Below are 13708 nucleotides of genomic sequence, written 5' to 3'. Positions count from 1 at the left end.
TTCTAAGATGTACTGATCAATCAACCAGGAACCAGAAGATTTCAGTCATTCTCAGCTCAGACTGGAGACCATGCAATCATCCTAAACTATGAGCTAGTCCATTTCAAGCACGCACTAAACACGTATAGCTGCATTGGCAAATATTTGCAAACACACTCACACACACATGTGGAAGCTCCTCAATGAGTGAAGACACACAGATCACTGAAGTAAACCGTAGAGAAACCACTGTGAAAACGTTCAGAACGGCAAGCCTAATGGGAAACTCACCCAGCTGAACAAGAACATTTTAAGGGCTATCAAAGGCAGAGTGTCTTAATCTAAAACTATCCAGAGCTCAGAGCCAGCCACAAGGGAACAGCCTTGGTATGAGCAAAGGATCAACGCTGTTAAGTGAAACACTATGGAGATGAGTGAATGAGTAAAGGCTTGACGTCCTGTTATGTGGTGAAGTTATAAACATGCTGGAAAATTATTTAAGCAGCTGACATTTCACATTAATAATGCTTTTGTTTGCCAAGGTAAAATGTGTCAGGTATAGGTGAGTGTACAGCAACGCATTTTTAGTTAATCATCTGTTTCTCTTTCCAGTAAAAAAAGCAATTTATTTTCAGTTGTTTTAATGAGAAAATATCCTGTAACTTCAGTTTGGGCAAAATTGATTATTAAAAAAAACATTTTCCATTAAAGAAAACTTCAGTTCTTAGAAAGAAAATTATGAAAATCGAGAAAAATTCCGTATCCACATTCGGTATCCAGGTGATGACGATTACACGTGTTACTTATCCTAACAGTACTGCCAAAAACATAATGACATGGTGGGTTATATCTAAATGTATGTATGCACGAGTACACATGTGGTACAAATACGCCAGTGTAAAAAAAAAAGATCATAAATGATAAGTCCTGTTCATTTCAGACAAATACCAAGGACAGTTTATACAACTTGATGCCCTTCCTGCATCAAAGATCTATCCAACAGCATGTGCACATTTACATTCTTCAATCATCAGCTCATTATAATAAACATGTTTGAATATGTAAAAAAGTATAAAGACAGAAGTCAAAAAGCTTTTTGAATAATCAAACTGTTAGCAATGGTTCATAAGCTTATTTCATAAAATTAAACAAAGTGGCATTTAATCAATTAAAACATTAAAACACAGTTTTTCCACTAAAAGAGGTGGCAATAGGTAAATCAGGTAATCACTTTGGAAACACGTTCTTCAAAAAGCACAACTTGTTCACACAAAGGAAACTTTTGTATCTATTAGGTTAGAAGGAAAACAAAAAGGTAAGTATGACAAAACAAATGTTTGTGACAGAGATTTCAATTTATAGAGGTTAGAGACACAGAGACCTGACCGCAATATTAGGAGGAGAACCTTGCAAAGCAAGCAAGAAAAAGCAGATATGAAGGATAAGAGTTATGAAACACAATTCTTATTCACAGAAAAATGGCAACAGGTACACAGAGCAGCTTTTGGGGATGTAGATTAGCTTGTACAGGGAAAGCTATCTGAAGCACAGAACAAAAATGGACTTCAATTGCAGGCTTAAGCATGTAGATTCTAATTTCTATTTCTACAGCAAATCAAAAATGTTTATTTATTAAATAATTATAAATATTTATTTAAGGGTATTGCTAATGTAGGGACAATGAAAAGCACATGAGGACTTGCGTTATCCTATTTTTTTCCTGTGTGCATACATATTTATTTGGAAAATATATTAATATATAAATGTTTTTTGAAACCAAAAAATGGGGAAAAAGTGTAACATTGCTTGTGGTTAAACAAAGCTGTGTGCATGAGGGCACAGTGACATTGGGCTGATTTATTTTTAATATAATAAATAAAAGGCTACCAGAAACAAAACAAAGGTTGATGTGTACATTGTAGTACTACACTCACCCCAGCACTGATTTTCCTGTTTCCTCTGGCTTGCGCACTGTGAACGGGTTTGGATCCGCTCCCACTGTTTTGGGCATAAATTCCCTTTATGATCAGAAAATAGCTATTAGTCGACATCCTGCATAACAACAACAGCTAATAAATTCAGAACACACTGTTTATCAGACATGTTTCACTACCAAAATCATTGCTTTTGTATAGGGCTGTGCGATATGACCAAAATCTCATATCCTAATATAAGACATCTATCGTCCCGATAACAATATAAATCACAAAAATTTAACGTTTTCTGTAAATTCTGTGAATCTCGGGCAGCTCGACTTGCATGAAGTGTTTCCAGCTGCGCGTCCTTTACCCGGAGTCGAGTGTTTTAACCGATGCATGAAACTATACATTTTTAGACACAAGTTGTAACGGCCGCCATTTTCTTTGTATTTATTAGACGGCGTGCTGCGGGTTGTCTGTTCTAACGTTTGAGTCTAAGGTTTACTTTTTTAGCACCTGGCGGCTCTTTTTTACTTCTCATCCGTAAATAATCTGCTCTTTCACGTGATTCAGTTTATTTTGAAAAGTCCCAACAGGATCTTGAGCTTTATTGTGAAAGGTTTATGTGGAACATAAACAAGCGGACACGCGAAGGTGTTACCGTCGCTGTTGCTAACGACAACGCATAAAAACAGGCGCTCGTCCGTCAGTAGTGTGGTTATATAAAATATAAGAGAAAGAGAGAACTTTAAGAAATGAATATAGCCACTACAGTGACCATCAAAACGATGAAAAAATATTGCCGTAAACAGTTTATTTTGCGACACCACGAAACAAACGATAGCGTTTTTATATCGTCATCCGATATATATCGTTATATCGAACAGCCCTACTTTTGTATGTGTATATCCACCTTGCAGAGTTGGTCATGGCAATGCAGAACGTGTCATCAAAGGCGGTGAGTTCATACGGTTTGAAGAATTCCGTGTAAATGTCAATACTCTCGTCCACCTGGTTCATTCTCTTCACTTTGACCTTCTTCATATTTTCCTCACAGGGAACTGCATCCAAACAGGAACAGAGAAAAATAATATTTATATTTATAACAATTACAACCGCTTCACCCACACACTTTCAACACAAAAATACACTATATTGCCAAAAGGATTTGCTCATTTGCCATCATACGCCTGTGAATTGAATAACATCATATTCTTAATCCACAGGGTTTAATATGATATGACATCAGCCCACCCTTCTTCCACAAGGTTTCGGAGTGTGTTTATGGGAATTTTTTGCCATTCTTCCAGAAGCACATTTGTGAGGTCAAACACTAGCGTTGGATTAGAAGGCTTGGCTCGGATTCTCCACTCTAATTTATCCCAAAGGTGTTCTATTGGGTTTAGGCGAGACACCTCGAGTTCTTCAACACCTATCTTGCTAGTCAGTGTTTTAATCGACCTTGCTTTGTACTCTGATACACATCTATCTTTGAACAGGAAGGGGTCATCCCAAAACTCACAAAGTTGAGAGCATCAAATTTTCCAAAATGTCTTGGTTTGAAGCATTAAGAGTTTCCTTTCACTGGAACTAAGGGACTGAGCCCAATTCCTAAAAAACACAACCCCACATCATAATCCCCCCTCCATCAAAATTTCAACTTGGCACAAGGGAGTCACGCAGATCACGTTCTCGTGGCAACCACCAAACCCAGACTCCTCCATCAGATTGCCAGACAGAGAAGATTCATCACTCCACTTGGGACTTTCTGCACAGGTGGTATATTACCATAGTACCACTGGAATTCGACAAGCTCATGAGACCAACCCATTCTTTCACAAACGTTTGTAGAAGCAGAATGCATGCCTAGGTGCTTGATTTTTACACCAGTGGCTAGGGTTGTGCGATATGACCAAAATCTCATATCCTGATATAAGACATCTATCAGTTTATTTTGAAAAGTCTCAACAGGATCTTGAGCTTTATTGTGAAAGGTTTATGTGGAACACAAACAAGCGGACACGCAATGGTTTTATGGTCGTTGTTGCTAACGACAACGCATAAAAACAGGCGCTTGTCCGTCCGTAGTGTGGTTATATTAAATATAAGAGAAAGAGAGAACTTTAGGAAATTAATATAGCCACTACAGTGACCATCAAAACGATGAAAAAATATTGCAGTATACAGTTTATTTTGCGACACCACGAAACAAAATGAAACGATAGACATTTTTATATCGTCATCTGATATATATCGTTGTATCGAACAGCCCTACCTGTGGCCATGAAAGTGTTTGGAAGACCTGATCTCAATGATTTGGCAATATAGTGTATATTTAAACAAGTCAGTTACAACATCAGTATAAGGTTTGTTGAATCCCTAGATTGGTCTGCAGAGTTATTTTGCATTTATTTTTTACCAACAATAATTGCCACCAAATACACAGTTCCTGCTAGGCTAAGGAATATGGTAAGCAATGACAGACAAAGCCATTGATGGTTGTTCATTCAAATCAGTTTCATAAATGGTTCTGTTTCTTACTATTAAAACCATTAAATTCATTGACAATACCTTCATCATAGGGGACAGGAAGGTAGGACAGGACTCCCTCTGACCACCAGAGTGTATAGCTACAAACAAATAAGATACACAGCATTAAAATATTGAAACTTTTGAGAAGGTGAACGCGACCTAAAGTCTGAATTAGTCTCTTCTGGGACTTAACCTACATTTGGAAAATTGGCTTGGCTGGACTTTTATTCAATGTGAGCAATTTGAGCGATTGCTCTTATGATGATATGGTTTAGCGTGCGATGTGCTTCTTACTCCTCTTTGAGAGGAAAAGCGCAAAGTGTGGAAGCTGAATTGAATTTAGCTGCAGCCATGCTAATTTCTTGGAATAATGACTGAGCTACTTTGGCCCATTGTGGCTACACAAATTCGTGGCCTGAAAAAGAAAATTGGGTCTGCTTTTACGTAAGCATGAAGATAGTATGAAGCAACCAGAGTGAATACACTTTCACACTTACGCGCATAAATAACAAGCACAAAATGACTCTGGGTCAAAACATGAAGTGAATTGCAGTCATTACTGGATCATGACTAGGACAGACCAGTTGATAAACTGACATTGTGAAATTTGTAGGACATCAGCTTGAACAGACAACACCTGCATGAACAAACAACAGGTGATAGAGACGTGTCATACGGACATGCTTATGTACTGCATGGTGGTTCTAAGAAGACACAAAATAAACAATCAACCACATAAACAGAAATACAAGGAAAAAAGATTATTGATATTTTCTTAGTATGTAGCCCTGTCTTATCATATATTCAATTATATTTAACAATATCTCACATAAAAGGATTTTAGATTTCACCGAAGTGATTGTAGACTCCCCAATAAAATGCCCAACCTAACATTACCTCGAAAAACAAACTGACAGCAACAACTGTTATATTCTATCTTAAAGATCAGATTTGATCTTACAATAGAAATTATATCATATCCAGATACTACAGACGTCAGTGCCAGTGTTAAATTACCACTAGGATAATTACAAGGAGAGTAATTACTGTGTTAAGACTGTTCTCCATGAGATCAGTGAGCATGGTCGTGGAGCAGCCAGATCCTCACATCTCAAAATATGCATTAAAAAATGGCAACGTATTTAAAATCTAATGGATATTTTGTCAACACGCACACACGAAAATTGTTTCTTCAAGTCATTGATAGGATAAGCAATAAAGCTTTGAATGTCTTTCTCTGTGCTGTTAATGAGTATTTATATCAAACTGATCACCCTCTTAGGATTATCTTACAGCATATATACATTTTCCTCCTTGTAGGGGTTTTGGATTTCTGGATTTTGAGCATACCTCATTTAATGTTTGGGTTGAATCTCTTATAGGTTATTTATCATGAGAAAGTACTGTGTAAAGGCTTCACAGGTGAAAGCTACAAAAATAAATAAATAAAATTGGTCACTTTTTTGACAGTCAAAGTCTGAAGTCTGAAGCAACTACAATCTAATAGTAAAGTGTGTAGTCGCAAAACTCTGTGTTGTTTTTTCTCACTTTGCACTGATTTTTGCACATATGCTGTGGAAACATTAAAAAATTGTTCTTAATTTGCCTGTGTTTTCTCTGGATCTCCTTCCCTAAGTTTAGCATTCCTGTGCTTTCAGAACCCATGCATAAGATACCAATTTGCACATAGACACAGGTGTAAAAGCATAAAGCTCAACCCAGTAGGAAACATATAGCTGCATATAATTAAACTTTCAGGATCAAAGCTCTGAAAAAGCTGGACGTTTTGCACACTTGGATGCGCAAAAAGTGTGCAATCCAAATCCTATAAAAATCCACCAACATTTAAATGAACAACTTCAATAATGAAGACAGAGAAATAAAGTCTGTGTTCATGCAAAGCAAGCACAGTAATCTTTTGGTTGGTGTATTTAGGCTTATCTGTTACCTCCGTCTGTCTTGGGGGATGGCCATGGTGCTTGTATGATGCAGATAGAAGTCTGTGGGAAGCTCCCAAAGGTGTGGCTTAAACTCTGATGGCTGGTAAACTTGGAGGAACAAGTTGATTGCATCTTGTCTGTCAGCATCTGAAAGAGAGAGATGGAAACACAAATAGCTAAAAAAAAAAAAAAAAAAAAAACCCAAAAACTGTAAAACAAACTGTAAAGGTTATGATGATATAACTGGTCCATCAAGAGACGTGATTATACACGATCTGAACTCTCTTAGGCAAACTTTCCTGTCATTTCTTTAAGTAGTCTTCAGAAATATTTCTCCAGGGTTCTTGAAAGACATTCAAAGCTCCTCTCTTGCCAGAAGAGTTGCCAGTCATTTCCAATCCAGTTCTTGGGTAATTTGACATAGCTGAGCCTGTTCTTCCAATTTCTCTTACCTAGAAATTGCTTCTTGACAGCCAAACTTCCATAAAGACCGTTTCTGATGACATTTCAGTGAACAGTAGATAGACAGACTGAACTCATCCTCAACTGGTCTAGGCAGATGGCCTGGTTCTGCCACAGGTTTCTCCTGGTTAAACGGGAGTTTTTCCTTCCCACTGTTGCAAATGCCTCATAGGGGGTAATCTGAGGGTTGGGTTTTTCTCTCAAATATTGTAGAATCTCTACTTCACCTTACATAGTGCCTTGAGGTGACAGTTGCTGTGATTTGGCACTATATTGAAATTGTACTGGAGGACCGGATGCGGGTTTTTACACACACACGCACTTACACAAGTGTCCTCAATATCTTCGGCATTTTTTGTAGATTCAAAAAAAGAACTGAAAAAACCCCCAAAACAAAACGGTTTAGTGTAGACACTGAGTCATCTGTTGAGTCAGGTGCCTTTCTATGCTTAAATAATTCATAGGTTAGTGTTAAGTGGCTTTAAAAACCACTGAGCTACATTGCTGTACTCAAAATGACTGAAAAAGCAGCCAATGACAAAAGATAAAACCTTGAAAACCTTCAAAGCCTGGAAAACTACTGATGTAGATGACTTAAAAAAATATACTGCTTGAAAAAAGTCTTGAAGTCACTAATGCCCAGAGATGCTCAGGAAGAGGAAAACCAAATAATGTGCATACTTTAAATTGAATCTTTTTAATCATGTGCCATTTTATATATTTAAACTTTCGAGTTTTGTGTTTTAAGTCAACAGTGCCTTGTTTAAAAAAACAAAAACAAAAGAACAAGAAAAAAAATGTTAGTTTATTAATTACTGTGGTTCCTAATGCAGGGGAGTACAGTTCAAAAGTGAACCTTTACCATGATGGCAAACTACACCAGCTCTTCATTGTGAGCAGCATTGAAAAGATTTAAGATAAAATTAATTAACATCTAAGTAACGCTGACTTGTACATACATCATAGCAGTAAAAACTCTTGTAACAACTGCACTACAGCGTTTTGGCTACGAGTGCGTGCTTAGATAATCTCTGTGAGCGTTTGTGTGCTCAGCATGTGGCACGTGCTTTGCACATTTGTCTGGTTTAGTGCCATTTAATTCACCCTCCCTAACTACAGCATGAAGCCACGTGCATGCTGCCCCAACAGTCACGTTAGGTAATTAGAAACTAAACTGGGTTTTATTACAGCCCACCACCAAGACTGTTCTCCAATTACGTTTTTTTTCTCTGAGATTTATCTCGTGCATCACATGATACGAGTTACTGGTGATCTTTGAACATAATATACACGTGCAACCATTATGAATAAAAGGAAGGAGGAATATAATTTGACATCATGTCTGTTAATTGTCTTAATAAGCATATGAGGTCACACTGCATCTACCAATTAAAAGGCTGCACAGGATATGGAAGCTTACACTACACGGTTCTGTGTATAAAATTGATCTGTGATTCAAGGGGAAGCTGTTACAGTGCTTGACTATGATATAAAATTATATGTCATTTACCTCATATGAAGTAGTATTTTATAATTTTATTCTACTGTATTTATTTTAATTCCCCATATACATAATAAAAATATATACAACATACATATGCACATATGAGTTCCATTAATAGGAGAACTTATTATGGAAGGATTATGGCTTTAACATTTACCGGGTGTTCTTTTTTAGAAATTACTGAGCAACGGGGCTGGGCGCTCAGGTATGTACCAGCTCACTCCCGGTGGCTACTTGGCGGCCCTCGGGCCTCCGGCCTCTGGGCCTGCGGCTCGGTTCACTCTGGAACAGCTGGCTGCCGGCAGAGCCGGCGGGCACGCCGGTGCAGCCCCCTCTAGCTTCTGCTCGGTGGCTACTGGGTGACCCCTCGTCTGGGGATCCTCAGCTCTTCCCATGAGGGTGGCATGGATGCCCCTCCGGTGGTCCTCCTTGGGCTCTCGCACTCTGGGGCCTCTGGATGTCTGGGGCCTGGATCTCCTCCATGCCTGCTTCATGCCCTGGGGGACGGGGCTATGGCTCTCTACATCCTCTTGCAGATCATTACATGGGGAAACCATTTGAATACAAGCGCGCTGATCCACACAGGTGTGCACACGGGTGTTCACTGTTCATAGACATAAATTACACCTTTCTTGGCTGCTACTTCAAAGCACATTGTGCGCTGTCTGTCCTGCGTGCTGCTCAACAACATTCAATATTTAGTATTTACTGCTGTTTACACTTCGCTAGATTAATGCGATGGTGTTGTGTTTAGTATGTTGCTTTGTTTTTTTTTTGCTTGTTTTCTATTCTTTCTCTCTCAACAGGTGATTTTTTCCCCCCCTTTCTCACTGTCCCTCTCCCCTTCTGTTTTTCTTTTCCTTCCTCTTTCTTTCTCCCTTTCCTATCCCTCACTCATGTCTGTCCTGTCTGTAACAACTGAAAATAAAATAAAATAAAAAATAAAAACAAAGGTCGATCAAATGGACCAATACGGCAATGCCATGATGATCCATTTGGCAAAATAAATCCATTGGGTATCCTTGTTGGTCTTCAGACAACAATTCTGACGGCTAAAGAACCAAATGGGACAGGCAAAAAAATAAAGAAAAAAAAAAAGAAATTACTGAGCAACACAAGGCTGGAATTACCCTTTTCCAATTTTGCAGAAACTAGTCTAAAAGGGCATGGAAAACATGACCACGGGAAAATCTGTGAAAATGGTTGTGCCCTTGTAAAGGGGCAAGTTGACAGAACAAACCAGCCAGTGCTCAGACTACAAAGCATTTAGGCTAATTTGTCCTTATATAGTCTTCTTAAGTGGCAACAAGTAGTTAATCATATTACCTGATTCAGGTCATGGGATTGTTCAATTTGCAGTTCATGAATCCCGTTCGAGTGTGATGGTCTCTGGCTGTCTGTGCTGCTGGATTATATGGGCTTTTGAATTTTGAAGATTGAATTTCTCAAAACTAAATCAAGAGCAAAGCACCACAAACAAGGTCGATGTTGTAGGTCAAGTAGTGCAGTTCTGTTAATCAAGGTTTAAGACACAGTACACAGTCTTCTTCTTCACTCCTGGAACACTCACTGATGTACTGTGAAAACACCTTTGTAAACCCATTAAGATTTCTAGATACACTGATTGTAACCACGCACTAGGGTGTCATTTAAAATGATTAAAAATCGAAATTGCGGACATTGCAAAGCCACTTTTATCAGTAACTGATGGGTAATTATGTCATGTCTACAAATTGGCTGCAATCAAAAAAAATATCTGCAATTAACAATATTAGAAATCTCATCCCCAGTCATGCGCAGAAAAAAGGGGTTTAGCAAAGGTAAATGTGAAGCAACTGCCGTTTTTTTTTCCTGAGGAATTTTGACCCACCTCTCTTTACCATGTTCCCACAGTTCATTGAGCTTTGCAGGCATTTATTTGTGTGCAGGTCTCGCAAGGTCTTGTCCCAGCATTTCAGCAGCGCTGATGTTCTGGACTGACACCTTGTTGCTGCAGTCTTTTAGCTACTGAATTGTATATTTGAAGTTGATCATTATCCTGTTGCATGTCCCAATTTTAGCCAAGCTTTAGCTGTCAGACAGATGTCCTCATATATGACTCTAGAATAGCTTAGTATGCAAAGGAGTTCATGTTTGGCTCAATGACTGTAAGGTGCCTCGGTCCTGCTGCTGCAAAACAAACCCAAATCTTCTCGCATCCACCATTGTGCTGACAGTTGATATGAGGTGTTTGGATTTTGCCAAACATGGCTCTGTGCATTATGGTCTCGTCTGTCCAAAACACATTGTTCCAAAAGTCTTGTGATTGGTGCAGATGCAACTTTGCAAACATAAGCCATTTTTGTTTTTTAGAGAAAAAATACTTTTACCCGACAACCCTTTCAAACAAGCCATGCCTGTTCATTTTTTTTTTTGAATTGAGATGTCATGAACTTTGATATTTAACATGCTAACATATGGCTTTACAGTCCCCAATTCTTTGACTTGGTGCAGTTTCTCTGAGTATTGCAGTTTGGCTTAAGGGTGAATTTGTTAAGTTGTCTGTTGCTGGGAAGACTGGCAACTATCTTGGGTGATTTTCACTTGTGACCAAACTTTCTAACAGAAAGTTTTGTGAGCCGATTCACATTTGTCCCATGTTCTGTTCAAGTAAAGGCAGAAATGTTTGCTTATATATAATTATAGAGTGTCGTTTTCTTCATACTTCACACTGCCTGTATTCACTGCATGAGTGTAAACTAGACATGCATGCACAGGCTGAGCCCATTTCTATGGAAACCTGGAACATAACTAAGAGTAGATTCTGTTTAATACAGAGCACAGCTGAGGATAGAAGGAACTAGCACAGAACACACCTGAGAAAGCATTGCTGTAGTACCGTGACAGCGTTTGCATGATATCTTTGGAGTGCTGTGTCCAGGGTGCAATCTTGCGGTAAGTCTTGACCCTGTGCACGAGCTGAGAGCCCCCGTACTGCAGTGACAGAGTGTCTCCATGGTCTTCATACAACTCCTCAAACAACCTAAACAGCACAAAAGAATAAAATGTCATCAATTTGCAAGGGCAAATAAAACTGTGATTCATTTATTATGTTGCTAATCTGGACTTTTGGAGGATTATTTTTTTGGAAAAAAAAAGGTGTAAAAAAAAAAAGTAATTAAAAATACCTCAAATGATTGGGTCTGTATTTTGTGCTTGTTTCTTTATATGTGTGCAACAGTGAATAACTACTAGAGAGCTATGAGTCATATTAAGTGGTGTTAATGTGCTGTTCTAACAGCTTTCACATTGCTTGTAAGAACGCTTCAGTTCAAGCATGTGACAGATTCTTGTTCTCCTTGATGCACTGACTGTAGCTCATGCTGTGTTCAGATGGAAAAAACTGAGCTTTAAGTGGCAGTTTCAAGTAAAAGTAGACAGAGACACACACTACTGACTAATGTTTGTATGTATGTTTGAATACTTAATTTAGAGCAGCAAACTTTGGGATAAAAGGTTGGAATAATTGCCATATTTGCATCTGCCAAAAGGATTCCAAATAAATGAAAAAGATAACGTTTAGCATGGATTAGATTTTCAGGTAATTATATGAACTTTACCTCACGCAGTCAGTGTCAAACTGGAGCTTGGGCTTGTCAATCATTCCCAGCGCGTAAAGCTGATAAGCCAGAGCACACTTGCCCACCATGAACTGGGCAGTATTGGTCCGGTCGAGACAATCCACACAGTTGGTCCGCAATACACCAGTCTACACATCAAGCAACAAGAGGAAAACAGCTTTATAAACTACAGCCTATTAACTCAGTAGTAGTAATCATTATGATGATGACAAACAGGCAAGCCCTTTTTAAAAAAACTCATACATTTTTACAATTGTGTGCAAAAAGCTGCAAAAGACCTACCTGCAGTCGCCCAGTGGATGTTATTTGTCCACCTACATCTCCCCACCTGTAAAAATGTTACTTAATTTACTGAAGTCAATAAACAAACGGAAACAAACCGAACACGTACATCACAATACTATTCTTCTGCAAGAACATTTTCTAATTTATTCCGGCTTCAGTATGATGAAACTGCGATGATAACTGTCATCACAGTGACTGTCACCATTACGAGAATGAACATAATGGAATGGGTGCAGACACAGCAAAGGCACCCTGACACAATGAACCCCCATCGGGAGTGCAAGTACAGAAGAAAATGTTCAGCAGACAAATTCTAATACCCAGAGATGAAAAGTGGAAGTCATGTTGTTCACATTTACACTGCTGTAGTACTTTCTGTGCAAAACCAAGCAAAGTTATACTGACCCCTAGAAAAAAAAGTTACAGTATGTTTAAAATTTAGAAAAAAAGAGATTAATTCTTGGTTATTTTGTTAACGTGAAGTCAGAAAGAGGTTAAACAACTAGAGTGCTAGTTGCTAATAGTTTTTTTTGTTACATGAATGTTAATAAACAGGACACCAATTTACTGATTAGTGAACTACTAACAGGTAGATATTGTGTTACTTGGGGCCAAGCTGAACCATCCAGTAGCTGGCCGTTGCTTTACACTTCACTGTGTAGACCTTGCTAGTACCAGTTTAGACCCTCTTTTGCTTTCAGAACTGCCTTAATTCTTCATGGTTTCATAGATTCAACAGGGTCATGGAAACATTCCTCAGAGATTTTGGTCAATATTGACACGATAGCGTCACACGATTGCTGCAGATCTGTCTGCTGCATATCCATGATGCAAATCTCCCACCACCAGTGTTGGGAAGGTTACTTTTAAAATGTATTCCACTACAGATTACAGAATACAAGCCCCAAAATGTAACGTATGAGAGTAACGTATTCTGAATACAATGGATTACTTAATACATTATCAAGCTTTTTACAACTACATGAATGTACTATTGCTGTGTGATTTATTACTATTACTGAAGGCTACTCGCCATACCAGTACCAACTAGATTTTTAAATCTTAATATAAAATGAGTAACAGTAGGGTGGACATTAGGTAAGGCTGCACCTTTTGCAGCAATCTCGTATAGAAAACTATTCGGCGCGTATATAAAGCAGGTCCGCGGCTCCGAACTGTAGTAAAGGGACCTCTGGCTAATACGTCGGGTTCCGCGTCAGGCTCGTAACCGAAAACTAGTTTTACTTTGTTGTCTGGGTCAACTCTGCTAACTAGAGACAGAGAGAGGCGTTGAAAGGCTGCTCCAACAGAACGTATTGTTTTGGAGGAAAACACAAACACAGTGTACAGTCGAGTCTTAATAGCTTACTTACAGCTGGGCTACACTGCCCATGAGGCTACATTCTTTAGGGCTATGACTGTAGCACTCTGCCCATTGCCTTCATATTAAATAATTTTTTGAACAAT

General features: G+C 38.6%; 1 protein-coding gene across 2 annotated transcripts in view; it reads right to left on the bottom strand.

Annotated features, from left to right (window-relative positions):
• The window catches only part of fig4a (FIG4 phosphoinositide 5-phosphatase a), a 55024-nt gene that overhangs the window by 17619 nt on the left and 23697 nt on the right, over positions 1-13708 (bottom strand). For both annotated transcript variants that reach the window (XM_087852620.1, XM_087852621.1), the window contains exons 14-20: positions 12239-12284; positions 11936-12084; positions 11192-11358; positions 6379-6517; positions 4470-4528; positions 2812-2959; positions 1914-1997 (exon numbers count right to left, since the gene is read on the bottom strand). In XM_087852620.1, the coding sequence (XP_087708746.1) occupies positions 1914-1997; positions 2812-2959; positions 4470-4528; positions 6379-6517; positions 11192-11358; positions 11936-12084; positions 12239-12284 (792 nt within the window). The remainder of the gene's footprint in view (positions 1-1913; positions 1998-2811; positions 2960-4469; positions 4529-6378; positions 6518-11191; positions 11359-11935; positions 12085-12238; positions 12285-13708) is intronic.

The sequence above is a fragment of the Neolamprologus brichardi genome, chromosome 15, assembly GCF_056152115.1.
Source record: "Neolamprologus brichardi isolate AB-2024 chromosome 15, ASM5615211v1, whole genome shotgun sequence".
Taxonomy (NCBI): Eukaryota; Metazoa; Chordata; class Actinopteri; order Cichliformes; family Cichlidae; genus Neolamprologus; species Neolamprologus brichardi.
Note: the sequence above shows the minus strand (reverse complement) of the source record. Positions and strands in the feature narration are given on the sequence as shown.